At 38.7% G+C, this 27408-nt stretch overlaps 2 protein-coding genes across 2 annotated transcripts in view; one reads left to right on the top strand and one right to left on the bottom strand.

Moving 5' to 3' along the window:
* HOS15 (WD-40 repeat family protein) overlaps window positions 1-27408 on the top strand; it is a 43069-nt gene that overhangs the window by 9178 nt on the left and 6483 nt on the right. Inside the window, exons 2-8 of the mRNA XM_077368894.1 lie at window positions 716-861; window positions 997-1351; window positions 2225-2319; window positions 2432-2478; window positions 8867-9017; window positions 9226-9289; window positions 27180-27338. Of these exons, the coding sequence (XP_077225009.1) occupies window positions 716-861; window positions 997-1351; window positions 2225-2319; window positions 2432-2478; window positions 8867-9017; window positions 9226-9289; window positions 27180-27338 (1017 nt within the window). The remainder of the gene's footprint in view (window positions 1-715; window positions 862-996; window positions 1352-2224; window positions 2320-2431; window positions 2479-8866; window positions 9018-9225; window positions 9290-27179; window positions 27339-27408) is intronic.
* LOC143864080 (uncharacterized) lies at window positions 16215-19436 on the bottom strand. Its single transcript, XM_077374889.1, has 4 exons — window positions 17617-19436; window positions 17144-17519; window positions 16724-17055; window positions 16215-16636 (listed from the first exon to the last, which is right to left on the bottom strand). The coding sequence occupies exons 1-4, from the start codon at window positions 19277-19279 to the stop codon at window positions 16584-16586; spliced, it is 2424 nt and encodes an 807-aa protein (XP_077231004.1). The 5' UTR covers window positions 19280-19436; the 3' UTR covers window positions 16215-16583.

Raw genomic sequence — 27408 nt, 5'->3', positions numbered from 1 at the left:
ACATTAGGATATGTATCCGATGGACATAGTTGGATCCAGTTGCTTTGTGCCTCTCTTGGAGCAAATTCCTAGCTCTGTCCCTGCACAAACACACACACACACACATGGAAAACCAACTAAATGACTTTTATTCTGATTCACTTTATAATTTTGGACTACTTTTCGGTCACAATTAACTTTCCAAACTCTACACTTGCTATTTACTGAGCTTAAACAGACAGACTTCTTAAGCAAGTAGCCTGACTTTCTTAACACTCTTACCAAAACACCTGTCTAAGTCTTTGTAAAATAAACAAAAAATTTCTCTACTTCGTTAAAAGTCAAGTTGACCTAGCTGTTCAATTTCAACTTAAATAGAACCTATGCATGTCTCCGCTGATGTTATAATTTTGATCCTCTTTTTGCCCCTTTTGGTTGCTCTACTTTTGTTGAGACATATTTGGAGCTTGTGGGCCCACTCAAAGTGCATCACCTGATCAGCATGTCTTTGATGCTTCTTGAATGCATTTCTTGTCTTTATCATATCTTTTCCATGACACTATTGAGTCTTACATTTTCAGCCACTCTGCAAATCTTTGCAACTTAAATATCGGAGTGATGTTATAACTGATGTAAATCATTTTACTTAGGTGATTTCAAATTGTCATGGTATGCTTGCGTTTGTTATGCAACTTGTTACATTCTGGTTTTTATTCTCCAATGCACTCCATTTCAGGTTTCACGCATGCAGCATTTGCTTTAGGATATGAGGCAGGGATCAACAAAAGTCCTATTGATGGCAATTTAGTTCCTCCTGGTGCTCTTATTACTTTTGTACAGAAAGGACTTCAGTATCTAGAGTTGGAAGCAAACTTGAGTAATGTAAGTACACTTGCTTTATATTTATATTCTTATAGCATCTTTATTTTCTTTTTCTTTTTTTCTTTTTTTTTGAAATGATCTTTATATTCTAGAATACATGTCTTATGCTGATCCAGCCTGGTTTAAGCTTGGCAGAATGAATCAGATGTTGATGATGACTTCTCTTTTCTACAACCTATGGATCTCATTACAAAAGATGTCTATGCGTTGCGACAAATTATAAAAGAAAAGAAGGAGAATGTTCAGAAGGAAAGAGAGAAAGAGAAGGAAAAACATAAGGAATGTGACCGGGATCAGGAACGAGAGCGTGGGCGTGAAAGAGAGAGGGAAAGGCCCGAGAGAGAGAAAGAGAGAGAAAAGGATAGAGAGAAAATAGAGAAGGATAGGGAGCGAGAAAAGGAAAAGAAAATTGAGGAGCACACTGATAAAGAATTGGGTAGAGATATTGATGATAAGGCTAACGTCAAACCTGAGAACAAAACTTTTGGGGGTAAATATTTCCCAACCATACTGTTTTGATCTGTTTTTTCACAAAAAAAATTGATACGGGCATGCTTTGATTTCAAAATTTCATTGACAATTTCAAACAAAATGTTGTGAGTATATACATACATTGTTTTTGTGACAGAGTTGTTCCTGCATACTCTGAACTTCTAATATTTGTTTCTACTATTTTGGTTATTCTGTTGAACCAGTTACTGATGTTGAATACGCTGAACAACTAATATTGGTTTCTACTGTTTTGGACTTTTTGGTTATTCTGTTGAAACAGTTACTCATACAGGACCACTATGGGAGGAAAATCTAATGAAAAAATGCAGGATTTGAACCTAGAAGATAAACTGGCTGGGGGCATTAATTTGAAGAAACAAATATGTTTCGTTTTAATTGGGTTTCAATTGGACAGAAAGATTAGAATAGGGTCACCGATACAATTATAATGCAATAGGAACTGATCTAATTGTTCCGATCTTATAATAGAAAATTATAAATTCAAAGCAGCATGAATGGATTTTTTGGAAGTTTTATAAAAAGGAAAGTAATTATTCAGGGTTTTGAATTGATCGTAGATATTGAAAAGGGTTCTAAATAGTTCGTAGGTTGGAAAGAATATGAAGTCCTAGTTAATTATGAAGATGGAAAGTAGAGATCTAATGGGATGATTATGGAGAAAAGAAAAAACACAGGATTTGGACAAGATAAAATCCTGCTAGACTGTTGTTGTTTCTCCAGAGTCTTGCATGGTTTTAATATTCTCATTTTATAATGCTATTTTCCTCTTAAATTTCTCCGCCTCTCTTATTGTTGTTGTTTACATCCATTTCTCGTATAAATTGGCTGACGGTTATCGGTATATTTATAGGTCCAGAACCAATGGATACATCTACTGACTCACCACATTTGAATTGTGAGATCCCTAGTTCTGATGTAACTATTTTGGAAGGGCATACTTCTGAGGTCTGGGATTCTTACTATTTCACCATCGCATTTTCCTTTTCTATTCAGCAATGTAGTGGGTATAGTGGATGCAATTTTTATCTAACATCCCTTTTGTCTTTTCTGCATATAGGTTTTTGTTTGTGCTTGGAGCCCAACAGGTTCCCTTCTAGCATCGGGGTGGGTACTTTTTCCTTGTTTACTTCAGTTGGGTCTTCTTTGTTCAAGGAGATGCATTTCACAATAACGATACCCTTTCCACTGCATGCATTTCACAAACATCATTAAAATTATTTAATGATGTTTCTTAGTGTCTTGCTTCCTGATTTTTTATGGAATTGTTGTTTCCTTATGCTTTCTTATCCTTTTGCTTGTTTCATGCTTTCTTTGAATATATATTAATAATAGTTTCCACTCTAAATCTTGGTTTATATCCTGTAGACTTAGCTTGAAACTCAATTGAGTTGACTTGATCAAATTCATGTGGATGGATTAATCCTCTCTTTTTTTCTTGAGGGAATCTCCCCAGTTCGATTATCCATAACCTTCAATTTGCTGGGTGCACAATTTTTTTATTTATTCAAAGGAGAAGAGATCTCTCCCTGTTTTTTTTTTCAAATCATTCCCCCTAGCCTTTTTTCAGACCATATGCCTGCGATTCTCAATATGGAGAACTTTAGAATGTCTGCCCGTCTGGTTCAAATGATTATGGCGAACACATCATGACTGTAAACAATATGTGATTAATCAGTGGAATTTGAACTCCTTCAAAGTTTGTCGTTGGCCCAGGTTATTTTGTAAAAGTAAATTTCTTAAATTGGCCATTCATTTATAGGATAAGGAAAAGTGGAAAACTTAAGTTAGCAAGTAGGGAAGCTTTTATTAAAGTCGAGATAGATCTTCTCAACTAGGAGGAGATATCCAATTTATTTGAAGCTAAGATTTTTTAGAACGTTAGCAATTTATATTAAATGATAAAAAATTACAAAATTGCATTAGGGAGCACAGGTTGACCCATATGCAAGTAATTTCTACAAACCTCGAACTTAGCTAATATGGTTACTACATCATTAGCTCTTAGGAGTGTGATGTAAGGAAAGATCATTTCCCCTACAAAACCATGAATCTCATCAATAAATCTAGCTAAGCCTCCATGGACCCACAATATTCTCCTTAGCCCACGTGAGTACGCTTGTTGAGTTGCCTTCTACAATCAGTGTTCTACCCATGTCCCTCTTGAATGTTCAAGTTCATAAGTAACGTACAAAGCTCAACCACATTAGAATCACTCTAACTAATCTACCTAAAAAGACCTGTTGATCTCGCTATTCTCATCCCTAGAAACCTCACCAATACTAGCCGAACCCAGATTACCAAATAAATACCCGTCAAAGTTTGATTTGATTAGGCTGGTTAGCAAAGGAAACCATATGCCTTTAATATTCGTCGAACTCTTCCCCCAGAAGATCTCCTTCCACTTTCTAACGAAAAACTGGATCTAATGTCCCACAATATTATTGTCTATCCAATGCCCTATTAGTGAAGCATCTTGATGTTCAGAAATAAGCATGCAATATTAACTTAATATGAAAATTCCTAACATTCCTCTCCAGCCAAATAGACAAATAGACCACAATATTTTGCCCAACAGCGTATAATACTAACCCATAGTGAGAGCACTCAAGTCATCATCCCTAGCCATTGGAAGACCTTGATCCATATGATTCTATTTGTCTTGCCTTGGATGAAAAAGTGGCCAGCCGACTCTTCATCCTTCTCGCAATGGGTGCGCCTAGTGGCTAGTCTGATCCTCCTTCTCAATCTACCATGGGCCTTGATCTTCCCCAATATTGCTTGGACCCTTGGAGTTGATGAGCCTTCCAAATTACGTTCCAAATAGTAGCTGAGCAGGAATCCTTTGAAAGCAAGATGAAGAAAGACTTGACCAAGAAAATGGCTATTGGATTGAGCTTCCAAATCTTTCTATCTTCCTTCACCCATGAAATATATGTATCTTTAAGAATGCAATGAAGCTTAAGAAAAAAAATTAACTGATCCTCCATTCTACCCTCCCGTGCACTCTTTCATGGCAGTTAGAAATTTTTCACTCCTTTATATCGAACATACCGTAAAGTCTCGGATAAACTTAGCCATGAGGAATGCTTCACATCCTCCCAAAACCTGATACCCTCACCTCTCCCGCCCTAAATCTAATACCCCAAAAAACTCATTTTTTAACAAGAAGTATGAACCTCCAAGCACCCCAAGCCTCAACCTTAACCTAACCTTTTGGTTTCCTCACCAGCCACCCACCCCAACCCTTTTTTTGAATGGTAAAGAATTTCATTAAAAGGACCGAGATGGTCAAGATATACAAAGAAGAAACAAAATAAAACACAAACTATATACAAAAGAGAAAGAAAAGCAAAGGATCAAGGATGAGTGGAAAGACTGTTCGAGATTCCACCCACCCCAACCCTCCTCCCCATATTTCATAGAACTTTCCTCCATAATGTCTCTTCTATCTATAATCTACACAACCATTTTCCAAGTAATGCTTTATCCTCTAGGCCAATTTTCTGATGCCTAGGTCACCATCCTGTTAGGGTTATAGGCCTCATGCCCCTTCACTAGTTGCTTGAGCTTTATTCCCTTCTTTGCATTCCCATAGGAAGTCGCTTTGCAACTTCTCAAGCCTCCTAGCCACGCCCATCGAAATCTTGAAGGGCTACATAAAAATACGTAGTGAGGTGGGATCATGGGAGAGGAGGCAGCCTTAATGAGGGTGATTCTATCACCCAAAGGGAAAAAGATTCTTCTAATTAGATAACTTCCTTTCTATCCTCTCAGCATTTGGGACCACAAAAGGCCTTGGAAGGGATGCCAAGTTCCAAGGGAAGTCCCAACTAAGTCAAGGGAGACTCCTTACAACCAACTTCTTTTGCAACTAGCACCACTCTATTGTCATCTACATTGTGTCCCTCCATGTCAATCTTCTGCCTATTGACCTTTAATCCTAACACTTCCTTTACCCCAACTATGTACATTCTTCAAATTACTCACTTGCTCTTGAATTGCTATAAAATATTAAAGTATCTTCAACAAACAAATGTAGATGCTGGAACCAACCCCACCAATGGATACCCTCTCCACGGTTCCTTTCGCCTCCACTCTAAAGGGAACTTTGCTCAGTGGCTCCTTGACAATCGTGAACAAGAAGGGAGAGAGAGAGTGGATCCCCTAAGCGAAAACCACAATAGCTTGCAAAGAAATCTCTCAAGCTCTCATTAATAAGGACTAATGATGAGGGAGTGGAGACACTCCCTCATCCACCTCCTCCATCTCGCACCAAAGATCATCCCGCCTCATAAGTAATTCACAGTATCACAGTCAGTAGGATTTTAGGTCTTTGATATCTACCTCAGAGATCACTCCTGGCATACCTTTAATCCTTCATGTTTCTAGACAATAATTAACAATTAAGGTACCATCAAGAATTCGCCTACTCTCCACAAAAGTTTCTTGGTAAGGGAAAATGACGTCCCTATCACCTTTTTCAATCTTAAAGCTAGATTTTTTTAATGATTATATACATATTCCTTACCCCCCCTCTTCTTTACGAATTATCGTGATGAAGGTAACAATTAATGCTATGGCTTGTGTAAGCTTAATTTTGATGGATCAAGCTTAGGTAATCCCAGCCCGGCGGGTATTGGAGGGGTTTTAAGGGATTGTAAGGGTGAGGTGATTTGGTCATTTGCCGGTCCTATTGGGATTGCCGATTCGAACAAGGCGGAAGTGCGGGCTGCTCATCAAGGAATAAAGCTTCTTGAAGGGGAATATCTTAATAATGTTGTGGTGGAAGGTGATTCTATTAATGTTATCCGATGGTTATCGGGTTCTCATAAGTTTTCTTGGAGGTTTGCGGACTTTTTTAATGAGATCCTAGATATTATCAGAGATTCTCATGTAGCGTTCAATCATGTTAGGAGGTCGGCAAATGAAGAGGCAGATTCTCAAGCTAGGAGGGGGGTTGGTTTGGAGTCTCTGGAGAAATTTGATTTTCTTCCTCCTTGATGATGTTATTTCTTGAGTTGTATTGTTTATTTCTTTTCTGTAATCTCTGACCATCTCGGTCTTTTTTAATGAATTTTGCCATTCAAAAAAAAAAAAACAATTAATGCTTTTGTTCAACTACTTCTGTGAAAGATTTCGTCCATCAGCTTCATGAAATTTCCATTAATAATCACATACCGAAGAAACGGGAAAGAAAGCCTTTTGGATTCGGATCTTTGTCTCTATCAATAAATGATTGCACTTAAAGCCCTTCCAAAATAACAACTTTTTCGTATGATATACCATTAAAGAAAAAAATTTCGTATGATATTTTAAACATCTGAATATCATCTAGGTTTGGCTTCCATCTACTTTCCTTCAAGTAAAGCTCTTAATAGAGCTTTTTAGATGTCTTCGCTGACCCCCACCAACGCCTCATTAACCATTAACCTGTCTCCACTAACGCCTCACCAAGCTAAGAGATTGTTTCGAGTTCAATTGAAGCTGGAGCAGATAAAACTTAATTTTAGAGAAATGATATTTTGGCATCTGGGATTAAATGGCGTCAATTGTTTTTTTTTTTCTAAAGGATTCTGAGGAGTTTTATTTCTCTCACCATTCTGTAAGGACCTTCGATACTTCATTTTGCCTTGATTCCTTTGTAAAATGTTGATAGTATCCAAGAATATAGATCTATTAACCTATTCACAGGGATTTCTAAGATATCCATGGCTCCCTTCACACCAAAAGAGTTATGTCTTCCCTGGCTCCTAATCAATTTGGATTTGTTGATAGTAATCAGATTTTTGATGGTATGCTGACAATGTTATCAGCAATATCATTTAAGGGTAAATTTTGTACGGGTGTTAACCTTCATAACCAAAAGTAGTTAACCATATTCCCAGAACAAATAAGCGATAAGCGAAACAGTTGATTAATTTCAGCCAAAGGAATTCATGAGGGTTAGCTTTAGAAATAAACCATTAAGGGGAAGATTCTACTTTAAGCTTGTAACACGCAAAAGATGAGAAAAAAATAGGGTCAAATATAATGAAGAGAATGCACATACAATCTGTCCACAAAAGAAATATAAGATCTAGGGCCCAAATCAACACTAAACAATGATAGTCACTCTAAAATAATCTAGGGTAAACCAAGGGTGTGGATCCTATGGGTAAAAGAGGAGGTAAAGGTCTCAAAATAGTGCTGAAATAAACGGAAAATCATCACCGGGGGATTGTAGCAGTCCTTTCACCTTGGATATGCGCAATCGAGGGCCCAAGAGTGTGTGGGAGAGAGTTGTGGGTTCGATTCGTACATGGGACATCAGCTATCTCCCAAAAAATGAATAAAATAGAGAAAAGGGGAAGAAAATATAGAAGAAGAGGAATGGAGGCGGCAATGGGGAAAAAAAGAGGTATCAAGAAAGAGATGGGGGAAGAGTAGAGAGAGAGAGAGAGAGAGAGAGAGAGAGAGAGAGAGAGAGAGAGAGAAGAGGGCGGGAGAGAAACACAGAGTGAGGGAGAAACTAGGGTTTGGAAAGAAAAAAAGAGAGAAACGGAGTAGAGGGAAAGAGAGGGAGAAGAAGTAGAGAAGGAGGAGAAAGAAGAGAGAGGAGGAGAGGAGAAGATGAGGAAGAAGAAGGTAGAAGAACTCACCTTTGTGTGCGTGGGTGAGGAGTGGGGTGCAGGGGCGAGGAGAGACTAGGGTTTGGAAAGAAAAAAAGAGAAAGGTAATAGAGGGAAAGAGAGGGAGAAGAAGTAGAGAAGAAGAAGGAGAAAGAAAGAGAGAGGAGGAGAGGAGAAGATGAGAAAGAAGAAGGTAGGAGAACTCACCTTTGTGTGGGTTGGGGGGGGGGGGGGGGGGGGGGGGGGAATGACACCATTGGCGTTTTGAGGGAAGAGGCGACTCCTATCACGTATTGTGTATTTTTCCAAAGTTAGGGTTCCTGCACCACACACTTCTCTCTTATATTTGTCTTGAGTGGGCCCTCATTTGCAAGCCAATGGGGTTCTTTCTTTCCCATAAATCACTTAAGTGGTCTAATTGTGGGTGAAAGGACCACAATGCCTCTCACCAACAAAAAACAAATAAACATGTGAGGGGGTAAAATAGGAAACAAGCTACTAAAAAGAGGAAAATAAAAGAGTGGTGTGTGCACATGAGTGGGGCCCTAGATGAAGTGGACATCCCCCACATCTAGGCCTAAAATAATGTCCAAAATAACCAATAATCCTCAAATAAATCATCATAAATGATGATGTGCCAAGTAGATCCAACGGTCGGATCACATCAATTTTTCATAACAATGTTGAAGTTCTCATAGGCACAATGAATGCACTCCTCTTCCTTATGCACTCGGTGACTTACGTTCACTTATTAAATGCACTTCAGCGCCCATATGGTGATTAAGTGATCCAAATTCATGATTTTGAATAATTGTTATTTGATTTGGTCTTTTCTTAGTTATGACCATGTATCCAGATCTTATGTTATTGTTTTGAAATTTTAGGTCTGGAGATTCAACAGCACGGATTTGGACAGTTGCAGATGGACCTTGTGGCTCTAGCATGCAAAACGGACCTACAAAAGCACTAGTTTTGAAACATTTTAAGGGTAGAACAAATGAGAAAAGCAAGGATGTCACAACACTTGATTGGAATGTGAGTTTCACGGTTTCACCCACAATATTGTGATTAAAGTCGTTGATATATTGTCACCCGTGTAGAGGCACTTTTTCTTATATATGCATATGTAACATTTTATGAATATTTTATCATTCATGAATGTATTGTAACTGGAACATTGGGCAGAAATATGCTGTCTGGTTTTTTATATATATTTTGTCACCTTACTTTCTTTGATGCTTAGGGCGATGGGACACTACTCGCAACGGGTTCTTATGATGGCCAGGCAAGAATATGGGGTAGAGATGGTGAGCTTTTTTATCATGCTCTTCATGTTGTTGATTTCTTAATTGTCAGACTTGGGATATTCCTGATTCTAGTTTTACTGTGTTATCCTTCTATCATACACTGAATTTGTTAGTTATATCCTGCTCCCGTTTTTCTCATGTAGACATTAAAACGAACTTTACATATGTATTGTATTGTTGATTGATTTAACTTTTCTAATGAAAGTTTGTAGCTTTTACCAAAATCTGACTCATATTTTTTCTTCTTTTCCTGGATTAGGCTGGTTGATTTAGATTATTCAGATTATTCTTGTCCTATCCTAGGTTTGCTAACCTTCTTGAGGAGCATCAGTTGCTTTGGTCAAGAGCACATGAACACTCTAAATTTTACATTCTTGTATATTTTATTAAACAATTTTAACTACTTTATTTTTCGAGTTTAAATGATATGAAATACAAAAATAATCTATGATTTGTATACACGGACATGAGTGTCACTTGTTGATACGGACACGAAGTGTCGGCACGGCAACCCTCCAAAATGATGGGGACACGACTAAAACAGAAAGTGTATATATATATATATATATATATATATATATACACTAGTAAAAAAGCCCCTGCGATGCACGGGCGACAAAGAGAATGTAAATAATTAATAAAAAGATGGTTTAATACCATTCATGTATAGATAGAAAATAATCCAAGACGATTTACAGCAAGAGGCGGCTACAGAAGTGCAATGCAAGGGTAAAAATGCAGATCGTACATGAAGTTGAAGGTCGACATAGTTTTCTAGTGCATAAGGGTAAACCATGCCCCTCATCGTTATTTTAGTAAAGGAAAAAAAAAAACAAAGAGGTTGTAATTCACAAAAGAAATAAGAAAAAACTAAGGGCAATGATATTCTCACTCCCCCTGCAGTACGCATTAGGGCCCCTTTTAATGTGATTTGACGTCAAAAAGCGTTAAAGTTGCCCATTGTTCACATTATAAGGGGCGTGAATGCGTACTCCAGGGGGAGTGAAAATATGATTGCCCAAAAACTAATTGTACGTAATGCATGAATATGTGGCTTGTGGATCACATTGATGCCAAAAATGGCTATTAATCTAGGAGGGTAATTTATAACTTCAGATAAAGAGAGGCCAGACTCTGATCTGCTATTTCATTTAGCCAATTGAAGCTAAAGATACAATACATACAGGTTTTTTCTAAAGCATGATTTACCAATTTATTAAGAAAGTTACACGATGTGAAACAAACAGGGTCTGCACTGGCAAATTTTAATGAGAATAAACATCATAGACATGGGGGGCATAAACTATTGCAGACACAGACAAAAATATACAAATTCTGCATTTGTATTTATTGATTAAAAGTAACATATTGTTCTTAGTATTTTCAATTTCATGCAGACAAATAAAGTTAAGTAGAAAATATAAGTACTGAAAATCAGAAGCTGCAAAAGTAAATGATTAAGAAGAAAATAACATGTGTAAAAGATAGCAAAACAAATCCATATATGAGGCGGCACTACTCTCTTGAAAAAGAGGGGCTGTAAAAGGGATTCCTGCAAAATTGACTTGAAACAACTCTCAGCGGCTACGTGTGGAGATCTCTACGCCTAGAACATGAGAAAAAGTGAACTCCATCTTCATTCATATTTCATGAATTGTCGGTAAATGGAGGCTTTCCTTTTCACCTCACTCTAACATTCGGAGAAACTACCCACCCACAGCACTGTCATTCTATTTTTTTTATTTTTTGTGTCTTGTCTAAATTGTGTTTCAATCACATCATGAGCATGGTCTTGATCGATTAGGGAACGACATATGAGTAGATGATCTAACACTTCAAAATACACAAATTTTCATTAAAATGATTCAATAATATCAGTTACTTGAGCATTAAGTATCTAATAGAAAAGCAAGGAAATTGATTACTACTGTGGGGGGGAATCTATCTAGCCGAATAAGATGATTCAACAAAAGCATGTACTTGAGCATTAAGTATCTAATGAAAAAGCGAAGAAATGGATTACTGATATGGGGCTAAATTGATCTAGCAGAAATGATCTTTGAGATATAAAACTCTAATTTAAGAAACCCTAAACAACAATCCATCTAAATTCATATTTCAACCTTTCCTGATCTCTAAACCACAGAAAACATAAGGAAACATAAAAGCAGAGCCCCGAGATTAACAGTCTACCGCTAAAAATATATGAAGTAGGATGCCTTCCTGACAAAAGAGATTGGGTTTTTTTTTTCTTAATGAAAATAACTGAGAAAATTAGAAGTTGAATGAGGGTTGAGGTGCAAAAATTACCTTCAAGAAGTTATAGTTCCCACTCAACGGAGCAGCTATATATCAGATATTGCAATTGAAAGTAAATGGGTTAAATAAGCTTGAATTAAATTAGAGCAGCTATATCATTCAGATCCTTCTAATGCTCCAAATTGTACGGACTTATTTGGAATAGCCAACCCGAATATCATAGAGAGCTACAACAACGATCAATATGTATAAAAGTAGGGCTGTAATTCGGGTTGATTTTTTGTGTGGGCTGAGGCTTGAGTTTTCTAATTGGCAAAGATCCCAAAAATACCATGTCTAATTTCTCAATCAAGCAACACATAGAGAAGATGGAAACACCACTCTAGGTATTCATGTATTCTTTAGAAAACACATATGCCCGGATTAAAAAACCCCAAAATTGAAGAAAGAGGATGAAAAAAAGATCAGGAAAACCCTAAAATTGAATAAGAGAAGGGGGAAAAGGGAGATCAGAAGCAGCCCTCTCTCTCATTTTGGAAAAGGGGACAAAAAATCATAACTTTAAAATAAAAAGTACATCTGTTGTTAGGTGGCAAACAACAGAGGAAGAAGATGAAGAAAAACTGAAAATGATGATGAAAAACCCTAATTTAAATGATGAAAAACCCTAATCTATGTGTTGAGAGAGAGAGAGAGAGAGAGAGAGAGAGAGAGAGAGAGAGAGGGACGTTGATAAGATGGGAATGGAGGTTGATGTAGTCTTCTATCTCTCACAGTGGAAACAAAGACCAAAAAAATCTTCATAGAATAGAAAGAAGAAGAAGACGTGAGCTCGTGGGAATTTGAGGGCATAGGAGGTATTTTTCACTTAGACTCGTTGGAATTTGAGGGCATAAGAGGTATTTATCTATTTGGGGTGAGGTGTTAAATTCACAGAATTTACAAATAAATGAAAAAATTCAAGCATTTTCTCTTCTGCTATATATATATGAATTGTAGATCAGTGTTTAAAAACACGGATGCGACGCGGAATGCAGCCAAAGAAAAACCTATTCGACTCGACGCGGACGCGGTCAAGAACGCGGTTGACGTGGCTGAGTCATAATTTTTTGTAAAAAAAAAATAAAAAAAAATACTAGATGTGCAATGGACGGTTTGGATTATCCAATGGTATGGGCAGTATTGGATTAGGGAGATGATAAATGCGCCCCCTTTTTGGATAAATACAGCACCCATTACTCCCATTTTCCACTCTTGAGGGGGAGCGCATTTATCCAAAAAGGGCGCGCATTTATTATCACCCTTTGGATTATCCTATTCTATGGGCTATTGTATATTTGTATGGGCAGTTAGGGGTGTAAACGAGCCGAGCCGAGCCGAGCTTAGCCAGGCTCGGCTCAGGCTCGAACCCGGCTCGGTCAGGCTCTCGAGCGGCTCGCAAGCCTTACCGAGCTCGGGTTATATGAAGTTCACACCCCTCATCTTCCCTGGACAGCCCTATCTAGTGTAATTTGACTACTTTTTTTACACTATGGGGGGTGGTCCAAGTAACAAATGGGGTTCCAAAAATGAAGTGACATATTTTGCCTCCCCCTTTCACTCCCTGGACAACCCTTTTAGTGTATATATTAATATATAATATATATATATATATATATATATATATATTTAAATATATTAAATTCTTAACGAGCCTTAACGAGCCGAGCCGAGCTGAGCCTGGCCTAAATCGGGCTCGGCTCGTTAAGGATTCGAGCCGAGCTCGAGCGAGCTTCCGAGCCCGAGCCAAAATTGACAACCTTATGGGCAGTACAGTACTTTAATTTTACAAAAAAAAATTGAAATATCTCGCTTCAGACACTATATATCAAAACCGTCCATTTGACAAGCCCAGCTATTTTGGGATCTGGGTTGACTTTCCTGCTATCCCTCTTAAAAATCAACATATGTTGTTGAAAAAGTGGAAGCAAGCTGTCATATCAACTCATATCTTCATGAAAAATTTTTATTTCTTCTCTCTTCTTTCTCTCTATTTTTTTTTCCGTTTCCCTTTCTTCTTTACAGAGCTTTCATGGCAGCTTGTTATGACTCGGCCTGGACTCGCCGAGTTCGTGACACCATGACGCGGGCACCAAAAATTGTCGCCGACTCGGCCAAGTTCCGAGCCGAGTCAACGAGTTTTTAAACAATGTTGTAGATACAATAGGATACAATGAATATAATATTGGAAGAAGAGTTTGTTTAGGGTGTTTCATTTAGGGGAGGGGATATAACAACAAATATTAATTAACAATAATAAAAGAGGTAAATACAATAATCAATAATAAAACAAAGGGGAGTGATAAATCAACTCCCAAATATCTTAAATCGACCTCCCGTGTGTCTCTCCTTAGACACACGGGGGGTCGATTTAAGATATTTGGGAGTCGATTTATCACTGCCCTAAAACAAAATGTCAAACTTGACATGGTACAAAAATGTTTTGTAACAACCACATTAAGCTTGGCACTTCTAGTACATTTACAAGTGTCAAAATGAGGGTCGATATGTGTCTACATGTGTGTCTGTGTCGACACAATATGACACCTGTCGTGTGTCAATAATACATTCAAAGTGTGAATAATGTATTAGCGTAGTTTAGACATTACTTGTAGTAGTTAGGGGTATTGTAGTCATTGTACATTGTTGCCCTAGTTTGGGCCTATATATACATCATTTACATGAGGAGCTCCCTAGTGGAGTCTCTCCATCCTTCACTCCTCATTTTCTTCATCTCTTCTTACCCGAATCTCATTTCTAACATGGTATCAGAGCCAATGGGCTGATCCTCAAGAAGGAAAGAAGAAGAGTCTATCTCCCTTCACGCCATCATCTCTCTCTCATTCTTGCGACTCCATCTCTCGTGTCTCTCTCGCTATTTTTCTATTTTCTCTTTGGGTTCTCTACTTGTGCGACAAACCCTAGGGTCTCTCAGATCTCGCTCTCTCTGTGTATCTTTCCATATCCTTCTTCACCATGCGATTGTTAATCGCATAGTGCGATTACTCCTCCCTCCAATCGCATGATACAATTAGTATACATGATGTTATCCCCTTCTTGCGATTATTTCTCAGTTGCGACTACCTTTTACTCCTTTGTCTTGTGATTGCTCCATTACTTCATCTCTTGTGTTGTGTGTTGTGTGTTGTGTTGTCTTCCATGGTCCTTTGTCTAGTGTTGTCTTCTATGTTTTCTGTTTCTTTTATGTAGTTCTACAAGGCGCACGCGAAGTGTTAGCTCAAATGTCTAGGAGAGGTGTAATGCCTTGTTTGTCTTCATTCCTTTGTGTTCTTCTCCAAGGTGCCCTCCAAGTGTTTGATGAAATGTCTCAAAGGGGTTTGGTCCCTTGACTGTCGTGTTTTCGTTGCAAGTTAAAGGTATTTTACCTTCAACTTGAGGGGGAGTGTTCTCATGTTGTTCTCATGTAGTTCTTTGTGTCTTTTCTTCGTGGAGTATTGTAGTGTTGTTGTCTTCTTGAGGGAGTGTTGCTATGTTGTTTTGTTGTCTTTTCTTGAGGGAGAGTGTTATTGTCTTCTCTTTATGTTATTCGTTTGTACCCTTGGTGATTATTATCGTCTTTCTTGTTTTCATGTCTTGTTTTTATGTCTATTCATGTTGTCTGCTTTATGCCTTATCTCTCCGTTTGTCTTGATATTGTCCTCCTTGTCTTGTCATCTCCGGGCTCATATAGTTTCGCCCGAGAGGGAGTGCTGTTTTGCTCCCTAGTTAGTCTTTGTCTTCTCGGCTTTATGCCTTATCCCCTCTTTTTCGGACGATGGCTTCCATATCCATCGTTGGTCGGCTATCTTACTGACGACGATCTTTTTCCGTTAGCCTCTCTTCCGGGCGATGGTGTCCCCATCGTTGGTCGGCTCCTTTTCAGTGACAATGTTCATGCCATCGACCTTGTCTCCAGACGTTGGTTTCCCCATCGTTGGTTGGCTACCTTCTCTCTCCTTTTCCGGGCAATGGCTTCCACATCCATCGTTAGTCGGCTCTCTTTACAAGCGACTGTCTTTTCCTGTCGACCTCTCTTTTCCTGGCGATGGTTTCCCCATCGTTGGTCGGCTCTTTTCAGGCAACGATGTTAATGCCATCGACCTACTCTCCAATTGATGGTGTCCCCATTGTTGGTTGGTTTATCTTTTCCCTCATTTTCTTCTTGTCCAAGGTTTTAAATCTCGGTTTCGGTCATCACCGACGTTTCGGTTTCGGTACGAAATTTCGGCCGAAATCTTGTAAAAATTTCACCGAAATTTCGGTGAAATTTCCGAAATTTCGGTGAAATTTCCGAAATTTCGGTGAAATTTCCGAAATTTCGGGTGAAATTTCCGAAATTTCGGGTGAAATTTCAGAAATTTCCGAAATTTCGGGTGAAATTTCTGAAACGTTTCACCGAAATTTTACCGAAACGAAACGTTTCGGCCGAAATTTTCGAAACGTTTCGGCGAAATTTGGTACTTTTCCGACTCACTGTGAATTTCGTTTCGTTTTCCACCGAAACCGAAATTTAAAACCATGCAAGGTTGCCAGGTCGGGATTCGAATTCGGGATTCGATTCGGGAATCGAAAGCGGGATTCGAAGGTTCCGGGGATGGCTGGGAGCGGGATTCGATTTTTCGCCGGGGATTCGCCGGGGAATCGCCGGAGAATCGCCGGAGATTCGCCGGGGATTCGTCGGGGAGTCGCCGGAGATCGCCGGGGATTCGCCGGAGAGTCGTCGGAGAGCGATAGAAAATTAATAAAAGATAAAATTTAAGGAAAAATACCTGAAAATCAAAATCTAAGCATTCAACTATACACCATTAAACATAAACATGATTCTCCAAATACTGAAATTATAACAGTTTTTCTTCATTAAGGAGCCAGGAGGCCAGGAGTTCAGGTCCTCAGGAACCAGGACTCCACCATTAAACAAAAAATTCAGTTTCCAAAAAGCAAAATATCAAAATTATTACATAATTTCTCCAGTACTTTCAAATAAAAAGAAATAAAGTTAGGCTTTTCTCTTTCCCTTCAAATAAGCATGATCAGCTCGTCCTCTTCTTTCTGTAAATGAAAAGTTTAAATAAATGAATTAATATTTATAAGACTAATATCTTCACTGGGAAATTGCAAGTGTTAAAGATTTTGTACCTTCCCTTGTACGTTCTCCACGCCCCAGGAAACTAGTAATACGACCTTGAGTGTTGGATGGTCGTCCAATTTCAAGTTCCGAGCTACTGCCCACTCTTGGAGTCCCAGATCCTGCAGCTTCGTCATTGTCATCTAAGTCACGAATAGTGAGTGAAGGACTTGAAAGTAATGACTGAGATGACGCACGAAATGTAGAAGGTCTAAGGAAATCATCATCGAGATCTTGCCATCGCATATCCTCCATTCTGATAGAGGAGTCATCCATAAGTGGGAGCTCTGGGTTGATGTCCCATTTTCTATATTGTCCTTCTTTGTATGCAGCCGCATTAAATCTAAATAATAGATTCGAAATTAAATAAATAATCTGACATAAATAATAAAAAACAATTATTGCATGCAAAAACGAAACAAACTTTAAACCTGGATAGGAGTCGAAGATTTGAGTGGATGTACACAAGAGTATCAGCACGATGTGAATTTAAGCGATTACGCTTTACATTGTGAATGAAGCTATACGTGCTCCATACTCTCTCTGCAGAAGATGTGCTAATAGGCTGTGAGAGAATTTTGATGGCCACTGACTGTAACTCTGGTACATGACTTCCATGAAAGTTCCACCATTTGGTGACACACACATTGGGATCTTTCGCATCGTCCCTGGCAAATTTACTGGAAAACCTTCCAACCCTTCCTATGAAATCATATAACTGGCGTCTAATCATACCACTCATCTCATCATCAGGGGAGAGATCCATAATGGCTTCATATACAGCATCCATGATTTCAGGGTCTTTATCTGAAAATAAAATTGAATAATCGATCAGTCGATAACATAAATGAAGATAAATACAATTACATTATGAAAATTCACAATATGAGAAACAATTACATACCTGGGGTTACTCGTTTACCACCGCCTGGTGCTGGAATATTGAGATATGCAGGGTCATAATATTTTGGAGTGAGTACATGAGCCAAGGCATGAATTCGAACATTCATCTTCCCCCATCGTCCCACCACAATACCATGAATATGATTGTACATGTCAGGCACATCTTTCAAGTTATCTTTTATTTGTCCTAACATATTGTCCATGCCTTCGTACACTTCTGATATCAGACAGCCTTCCTGGTCAGTGAACTTAATCATTTTATAGACGGGCTTCGTAATTAATAATGCCAACTTTATGTTCGTCCAAAATTCATCAGAGACTACACAAGTAGTTGTCATCTCGCCCCTCTCTATCATCACTTTGTCGGTGCAAGCATTCAACCAATCTTTCCAAGCATCTGTTAATACTGTCATCTGCAACGCCTCCCTTACATCAAGAAGTCTCTTAAGTGTAGTATAATGAGTTGCAAATCTCGTCTTCGCAACTTTCAGCAACTCAAACTTCGAATTGCTTCTAAATATAGCAAGAGCCTGCGAATGATTGGTAATATATTTGACGACATCCTTGCAGGAACGGTAAGTCTCTCCAATCCAACCTAGGTGTTTATGCTTGGTCAAGTCTTTGAATATCAGATTTAATGTGTGAACCACACAAGGAGACCAAAATATGTGGGGATAAACTTTATTAACCTCTGTCCCAGCAAGCTTGCAATTGGCTGCATTATCTGTCAGCACTTGCACAACATTAAAAGGCCCTACTTCTTCAATGGCATTCAACAAAATCTTTGCAATGTTTTTCCCTGATTTCTCCACGGCAGAGAAGTCGTGCGCATAGAGAAACATTGAACCGAACATATTCGATGCCAGTACATTGATCAGGGCTTTGTTCTTCACGTTTGTCCATCCATCAGAGACAATAGAAAGCCCATGTTCAGGCCATTTTTCTCTCACAACACCTAGATCTTTTGTTACATTATCTTTCTCATGGTCCAATAAAGTTGTTCTTGCTTTCTCATAAGAAGGCAACTTGTATCCAGGCACACAATTGGCGGCAGTTATCATCTCTTGAAAATATGGAGATCGGAGGACGTTAAAGGGAATCCCATTGGCGGCCAAAAATCTCAGCACTTTATGATCAACATCGTCTCTATCCTTTGCTCTAAAAGACTTGCCAAGTGGTGATTCACCAACCTTACTTGAAGAAGTCGCACCGGAGCTGGAAGACTTGCCAAGCATGTCTAACCGTGATTTCTTCAGTGGTAGTCTCCCAGGTAAATTCTCTGCTCTTTGGACTTGGCTTCTGATGTGCTCTTGTAATTGTTTGTCTTTTGCAACCGCACTGCAATATGCTATTCCTTGACCTTGACCTCTTGGTGCTTTCACAAGGTGTGCGTGCACCCTTGTATAAGTCCCAGTGTAAACCTTCTTACAGTGCTTACATTTCCACTTTTTGGTTCCCCCATGTCCTTCGCTAGCTTTCTTTCCTTTGACTACGTGTGACCATAAAATTGTCGCTGACCTTGCGTTCGGAGTCAACACTATGTCCTCGTCATAATCTTCTTCCACATATTCTTCCTCATAGTTGTATTCCAGGTCCCCTTCAAAAACTATGTCATCATCACCTACACCTTGGCCTTGAAATTGTTGGTCGACAGTCTCATCCATCTTTCCTCAATTTCCTCTGACAAAATCAAATTGTAAAATATTAGAATAGTCTGATAGATATTTTCTACTGTGAATGTCTTACTCTTACATGCATGCATGCAAGGGTATGCAGCGGTAGGCTCAGGGTTGGGTTTCCGTGGGAATTCCCGAGGAGGGTGTTCACTATTTTGTATCCAACTACCATTACATAAGCCGTATTTGAGAATATAAAATAGTAATCAACTAATTAACTATTACATAGATCTGATATCCATTCAACAAAATACATCATCAAAATACAAATAAATCACCCCCTTGCCTCACCAGTCATAGAAGCAGCACTTGACTGTGCCTCACCAGTCAATCACTCAATCAACTAATTCAAAAGCACCGCTCATAGAAGCAGCACTTGACTCGGGAGCATCACTTGCCTCACCGGTCCCATACCATTCCCAAAAATAGTTGTTCACCTCTCCAGGGGTGGGGTTGTTCTGAACGACAACGATGGTTCGCCGATTCCAGTCTCTATCAATCGCATTCACTGTCATCTTCTTCAAGGATTGAGGGCGAATGGAGTCTGGTACCGAAACATTCATCATCGCTATGTGATGTTGGGCTCCAAAGTACTGTCGGAGGATCCGAAGAGGCAAGTAAAAGGAACTGTTCTGGAAACCCATTATCCGAACGCACTTCTGGCCAGAAGTCTCGAGGACTGCAGAGGAAATGGGAGCCCATGGGAGAGTCCACTCAATGTCCTTACTTTCGCGACCCTTAAGCCATATAGCCCAACTGTCGTGATCATCGAATGAAACAAACACCTCCCGAGTATTAAAACTCCTCGTCCAGGCTCGTCTTGGCAAAGGTGGTGGAGCCAAAATTCGTAATCTCTCCACTAGCCAAACCTAAATAAAAAAAAGTTAGAAACAATAATTATCCATAACCAAGTACATCATTCAAGCATTTTTAATAAACCATCCAATACTTACATAAAGAATGACGGAACTTCCCAAGAAGTCAGATCCAGTAGATTGGCGAGCACTATCTAGGCTATCAAAAAGTTCCGCTAAGACAGTAGGAGCTAGATTTGCACCTTGGCGAACTTGATCAACCAAGTCTACAAAATATAATGGAATCAAGTCTGATGACTCTGATCGGCCCGGAAAGAGAAACATTAGATAAGCACACAATGCTAATGCATTTTCACGGCAACGACGATACTCCATATCCAGTTCTCTACTTGGTGAAAAGACTTGTACTAGCTTATGCACGAAGATACTACTTGCCTGACGGTAGTGACGTAGGGACTTCTGTGGCACGCCAATCAGACGGCTCAATGCCTTATCATAGCCTTCCTTAAAGGAAGGCTTGAATATGGGACCATCTGGAGAAATGCAGAGCATCATGCAAATATCTTCATGAGTCGGACAAAGCTCTTGCATTCCAAAATGAAACACATGCGAATCTGGATCCCAACAACTAATTGCGGCACGAAGTAAACCCCAATCGACACAGATAGTGGCAATATTGCGTAAGGTGCATAAGCCCACCGTGCCAAGATTAACTCCTTCCACTTGATGCAACCCATTGATCCATGCCAGTAAACCATTGTTGGATACTTCAGCCATTCCGCTCGCCATCACTCATAAAGGCCCCACGTAGGCTCGTTATGTAGTCTCGTACTATTATCGAATGGCAAATGATAAACAATATCTTATTAGCTCAAACAGGTGCATAATATTCGAGCTTGATGAAGTGGATAGTAAACGCATAACATAAGAGAAATCCAATCACATACAAACCATATTGAGGTAAAGAACCACACAGCTCTAGCACACACTCACACACACATATATACTAACATACACTCACACACTCACACACACATATATACTAACATACACTCACACACTCACACACACATACACACACCATGTTACTCACACACTCACACGCATATACACACGCCATGTCACTAACACACTCACACGCAGATGCATACACCATGTCACTACTCATGGAATGAATGTCCCCTTAACCACACTCCGACAATTTGCATCAACTTCTTCACTATCTTTATATCAACAGACTACAACAATTATAACCCTTCAAAATGACACTATGGAAGCAGATAAAGCTTGTGAAATTATCAAACAAAATTGTGCTGATACTATTCTAGAGGGCCAAGAAACAATGAATTGGTATTAGGATTAGGGTTAAAGCTAACCCCTTCAGAACATTTCCTCCTACTGTCTGATTCTTACATTAGAGGCTACATAAACAACATGAACTGTGATAAAAGAATCAGAAAAGGGACCTAAATCTCAAGTCACATAACAATAGCTACATTTAAATCAATGTGTCAGCACAAATTTTCCTTATTGGCGTTCCAATTCAAATACACTTTCCTCTTCAACACTCCCAAAGTATGACACAAGAACAGCCATAAAGAAAACCAAGTTATATTAGCCTTTTCTCTAATCACAAGCACCCTTTACACATTAGCCATAAAAATCAGGAGGTAAAATTAACAACATATGAAGAATAAATCCCTTGTAAATACCCCATAATATAACAGTATTTCTTAAGCTAAGATAACACACGTATCAGTAATTCATGATCCACTTTGCACAAAAAATTGGGATGCAACCTCAGGTTGAAGATGAAATGTTCAAACTAACTTTAAATTATCCTCACAAATGATAGGTGCTGATTTAATGAATTAATGTGCAAGTAGAGTGTACAGATGGGATAAAATGGATTTGCTTGAATCTGTGAACATAAAGTATTGCAGATAGTTAAACCATTCAGAAAAAAAAACCCAGTTTAACTCGGATCCATAGACTTAGGAACTTAGGATCAAATTATGGAAATGATTTTTGGGGCAAAAAAAATATTTTTAGGCCACCCATCTAATGGACGGTTTCGATTATCCTCTGGTGCGGGCCATGCCGTGATTATCAAAAATACAAAAAATAAAAAATCATGGATTATCAAAATTCAAAAGAATCAAAACTCCAAAGTTCCAAACCGTGATGATAATCCACGGTTTGGATTATCCTGTGGTGCGGGCCATGCCGTGAGGAGTGCCCTCATCAAAAATCAAAACCATAATCAAAAATTCAAAATCAAAAACATAATTGTGCATTTCACATAAACTGTGTGAGAATGGTTTCTCACAGAAACCATCCACACAGAAACCCTCTCAAACCCTTCCGTTTTTTTTAGTATTTATAAAAAAAATAGAAAAAATAATATACATACCCTTACTCCCTTCTTCTTCTTCTTCTTCTTCTTCTTGCCGGCGGGAATCGCGGCGAGGAGGGGCGGCGGCGAGAGAGGAATGGGGGAGAGGGGCGGCTGTGAGGAGGAGGAGAAGAGGGATTTTAGATTTTTAGGTTTTCTGATTTTTTCGTTTTTTACGGTTTTTTTTAAAGCTTTTATAGGTTTTAAAGTGAAATTACCAAAATAACCCCACTAAAAAAAAACCCTTACTGTTAAAATAGGCTATATAAGTAATTTCACATCAAAAGTTGGGATTCGCGATTCCCATCACTAAAAGACCGGATTTGATCTTATGGGAATCGCGATTTCCAATTATGTGATTCCCGAATCCAAATGAATAAAAATCGCGGATTTTATTTCCATAAAACGCGTTTTTACTATTCCCGAATCGCGATTCCGGTGTAAACAGAATCGCGATTCCCAAATTACGATTCGCGATTCCGATAGTATGGATTCGGGATTCCCCAGAATCGGGGAATCGAATCGAATTGCGATTCCGATTCGCGATTCGGGGAATCGCGAATCCCCAACTCCGGGTGCGAATCCGGCTTCCTTGAAACCATGTTCTTGTCTTTAGGCGACGATGTTCATGCCGTTAACCTTGTCACCGGACGATGGTTTCCCCATCGTTGGTTGGTTATCTTCTCTATCTCTTCTTCTCTCCAGGCGATGGTTTCCCCGTCGACCTTGTCTTCGATGGTTTCCACATCGATGGTTATCTTCTATTGGCGTGGTGCTGCTTAGCTGGTGTTACTGCTCATGGTTCTTCGTCGTTGCTCACGTGCGCACCTTTGGTGTGCCTTTTTTGCTCGTTGGATCGTTGCTATTCCCCTGCCGAGGTGCACGGTTCGATCCTTTGTGGTTCCAGACTTATTTGTCGGGTTCTCATTCAGGGGGAGACCCAGTTGTGACTGCTCTCGCCGTAGTGCTATTTCAGGGGGAGCTGTTCCTTTTTTGGTGGCCGCTGATCTCGTCAACCGTACTCTCATGATGGCCGACTGGCCGTTATCTTTTGTTATGCGTACCTTATGTATTCACCACACCAACTTAAGGAGTGTTATACCAAGCTGGATGTGTGTATGAGATTATGTATTTTTTGTTATTTTTAGTTGTTTGTTGTAGTTTTCTTTGTACCAAGCTGGAGTTCCATAGCATATGCAGTCCATCTTGAGGGGGAGTGTTGAGTAATGTATTAGGGTAGTTTAGACATTACTTGTAGTAGTTAGGGATATTATAGTCATTGTACATTGTTGCCCTAGTTTGGGCCTATATATACATCATTTACATGAGGAGCTCCCTAGTGGAGTCTCTCCATCCTTCACTCCTCTTTTTCTTCCTCTCTTCTTACCCTAATCTCATTTCTAACACAAAGTTTCGGCTAAATTATAAAAAATAATAGATTTACAGTTTATCGATTGTGTGCAAGTAAATAAACAAATAAAGTACATGCTGAATCTTCAGACACGGAGTAAATAAAGATACATGATGAGTCTTCTGTCCAAAAAAATGATTACAAAGATACACTTCAAATATTCATAAAATGATAAGTCGTCAAATCCTTGCCCTCGTTTGTATATTGCTTGTATTCTTTCTATCTGCTTCTCCCTTTGTATTTTTTGACCATCTCGGTCCCTTTAATGAAATCTTTTCCCATTAAAAAAAAAGCCAATAAATTCTAATTAAACAATTTTGCATTGGGAGCCATCTTATTGGGGAATTGCATTGCCAGTGAAGATTGAAGTTTTATTGTTCAGATTTTTGTTTTGTGATAATTTATGAGATTTTGTAATCTAAAGAAAGTAGAATATGTTCCATCTCCCAGTACTTAAGGGCCCAATCTCCTTGTTGGAGTGACCTCTTCTGAGATTTTAGCTATCCAACAACTTTATCATTGCTGATCTTGGCTATTATGGTATAATTCTAAGTTGTGTTCTACAACACAAGGTCCTCCACCTTTCTGCCATCAGTGTTGTCTAATACATTGATAACTGGACAAGTGTAATCCTACTGGTGTGGGTTATTAGATTGCAGGGTAATAGTGGACCTTTGGGGAAAAGGAACTTTGCGTGGAGGTGCATTCTGGTGAGGAGATCGACATGGGTAAAAATAATCTTTTGTAGAAATTGATTGTGTAACCATTTCCAAAAAAAAAAGAAGAAAAGATTGAGGAGTATAGAGAAGAAATGGGACTATCGGTGGATGGATTTCAGTGGTTACTAACATTGGTATATCAGTCAAATGACCTGGAAAAGTTTTGAATGATATCGAAAGAATTTTACAGGGTGAAGTTTAGTTGGAGTCTCCTGATGTGTTTGTGGATGACGGGAGGGGATCAAGGCATTCCATTAGGAAAAGAGGGGAAGTTTAATTGCTAATGTGTAGGTGTAAGCTTTTAGATTTTAAGTTGAAATTCAATTCAAAAAAAAAAAAAAAAAAAGATTTTAAGTTGAAATAAGTTTGTGGATCTTTCTCTCAATGAATTGTAGTTTACTATCATGAACAATCAAGAGAATTCAAGAATGCTTAAATTAGATCAATTTTTTTCTTCTAAGAAAAATGAGAGAACACGTGGTAACTTCAAGAAAGGAAGGAAAAAGAAGCAAAAAAAACATGTGTCATTCACAAGAGTGGCAATGTAACTTAGTGTTGCAATTAGCCTAATCAACCCCTTTCATGGATGGAGTCCACTGCATCATTGGCAGCCAATCAGCCTGATGCTACCAACCAACTAACCTGGAAGGATGGACCCTACCACAAACTGCCGACAGACCATAAACTGAGTAATAATTGAAATAATATTGTTTTGATGCCGGCATATCTTTTTCCATCCAATAAGGGATCCAAATTTGAAGCCGAGGACCCCCATTAAAACCTCTGGGACATTCGAAAAGTCAACCACACCTTGCCTGCGACCTTACATTGGATGAAGTGTCAGTCCAAAGACTCCTTTGCTCCCAACACACGTCATGGATAGTATACTTAGTACTAAAGAATTACGATATATTAAAGATCGATTCTTAATTTCTAGATATTGGGAGGAGCATTTTCTGTCAAAAAAATTCTAGAGTTTGGGAGGAGCATTTCCTTGCTTTGTCAAGGTGCACTGCCTAGACCCGCAGAGGATCATACTACTATCTTCTTATAATCAACCGAAGTTATTCATTACCCTTTTCTTTTTGTCATCGGATCACATGCTTATCCTATTGGTTTGTTTTCTTTGTTATGGTCATTTACCTTTTTGCCGGCCTACATAATTCCTCCTCCAAGAGCTTAGGGGCACGCTTCTTATATCTCGGATTTTTCTTTATCATACTTTATTTTCACAAGAAAAAGGACTAGAAATAACGTTGGTTTTTTTAGGGTTTAAATAACTAGCGCCAGGAAAGAAACCATATATTTGGTCTTTTGTGTATCTTTTCTGTTCGGCCTTGACCACCTCGGTCATAGGCCTTATTTTATGTTATGCCTAATAAAATCTCATTCACCTTTTTGAGAAAAAAAACTCATGGCCTGTTTAAAATAAAATGACAAAGCGAAGTGGCCCACTGGACTATGAATTTTTTTATGAATGAGTTTAATTACGACTCTTAACCTTGGATGTGAGACCCCATTTATCTAAATTAATGAGACCTCCATGTCGGTGTTGAAATTTTCTTCGACCATGATAGTGCAAGGAGTCACTTTCAATCCATATTTCCAAATGGGATATATCCATTGAAACCTTGGCTTGTACCACAGTGCATAGCCTCTATCTCTATCTCTATTGTATGGGTGGGACTCACTCACCTTTTTCATTTGTGTTCTCTCCGTCAAATTTATCAGGGCGGACCAACCCAACTGATTTTTGAACAGTCTTGTTACTGCTGTCGAAGTTTACTTTCAGCTAGCCTACTATTAATTGGGTGGGTGGCGTCATAGGGGGTTGGGATCCAAATGCTGGGGCCTTCTTTCCAGGTTCAAAATCTTTACACCATCAATGCATCATATATACGAGTCCTTTTGGATACCTCAATAGAAACACCTTGAATTACAACTATAACACCAGTAAAAACCTATGATAGAATTCTCTGGCTTACTTTCTTATCTTCATTTCCTAAATTGTGGACTGTAGAAGAATGCACTAGAGATTGTACATATTTTCGTTTTCCATTCCTTGGCACCTCAAATTCCATAATTGAGGAGAAAATCTGAATAAAGAGGCAAAATGTTGAATATCTTGAAAGCAAAATGACCGTACCTGTTTACTCCATTGATAATGAATTATAATGTGCACACATGTTCTCTAAAATGCTGCAAGAACTATAATAAATCATCGGTGCTATATCTCTTTTTACTAGCTTATCAATAGTTAGAAATTTATCATTTATAGCAGTCCTTTAAAGTTAAAAGCCTTCGCACAAGTTAGTTCTTTGAATTTTGTTGTTTCATCGCTAGTTAGAATTTTATAATTGTTGGTAATCCCTTATTACTAGCTTAACCATATGTGTTGCTAACGTATTGTGTTGCTAAAGTCTTAGATAGATGATCTTTTGAACATAACTTCTGCTGCCATCTGTTGGTAACATTTTGCATGAGATTGTTGGTTCTGTATTTCACTAAAGGTGTCTCATACTAGTCATTTTTTGGATGGGAATATCAGGGGAACTTAAAAGTACTCTAATCAAACATAAAGGACCCGTATTTGCTCTGAAGTGGAATAAGAAAGGTGACTATCTTCTTAGTGGAAGTGTGGATAAAACAGCTATTGTATGGGATGTAAAGACGGGGGATTGGAAACAACAATTTGAACATCATACAGGTATTGCACCTTTTTTTAGTGATTGAAGATATAACTATTGGATGTCCACTTGCATGACCATGGATTTAAA

This window comes from Tasmannia lanceolata, unplaced genomic scaffold (assembly GCF_043159265.1).
Source record: "Tasmannia lanceolata isolate RefF3 unplaced genomic scaffold, GAP_Taslan_0.1 ptg000003l, whole genome shotgun sequence".
In the NCBI taxonomy this organism is placed as follows: Eukaryota; Viridiplantae; Streptophyta; class Magnoliopsida; order Canellales; family Winteraceae; genus Tasmannia; species Tasmannia lanceolata.
This window is presented reverse-complemented; position numbering and strand designations above follow the sequence as displayed.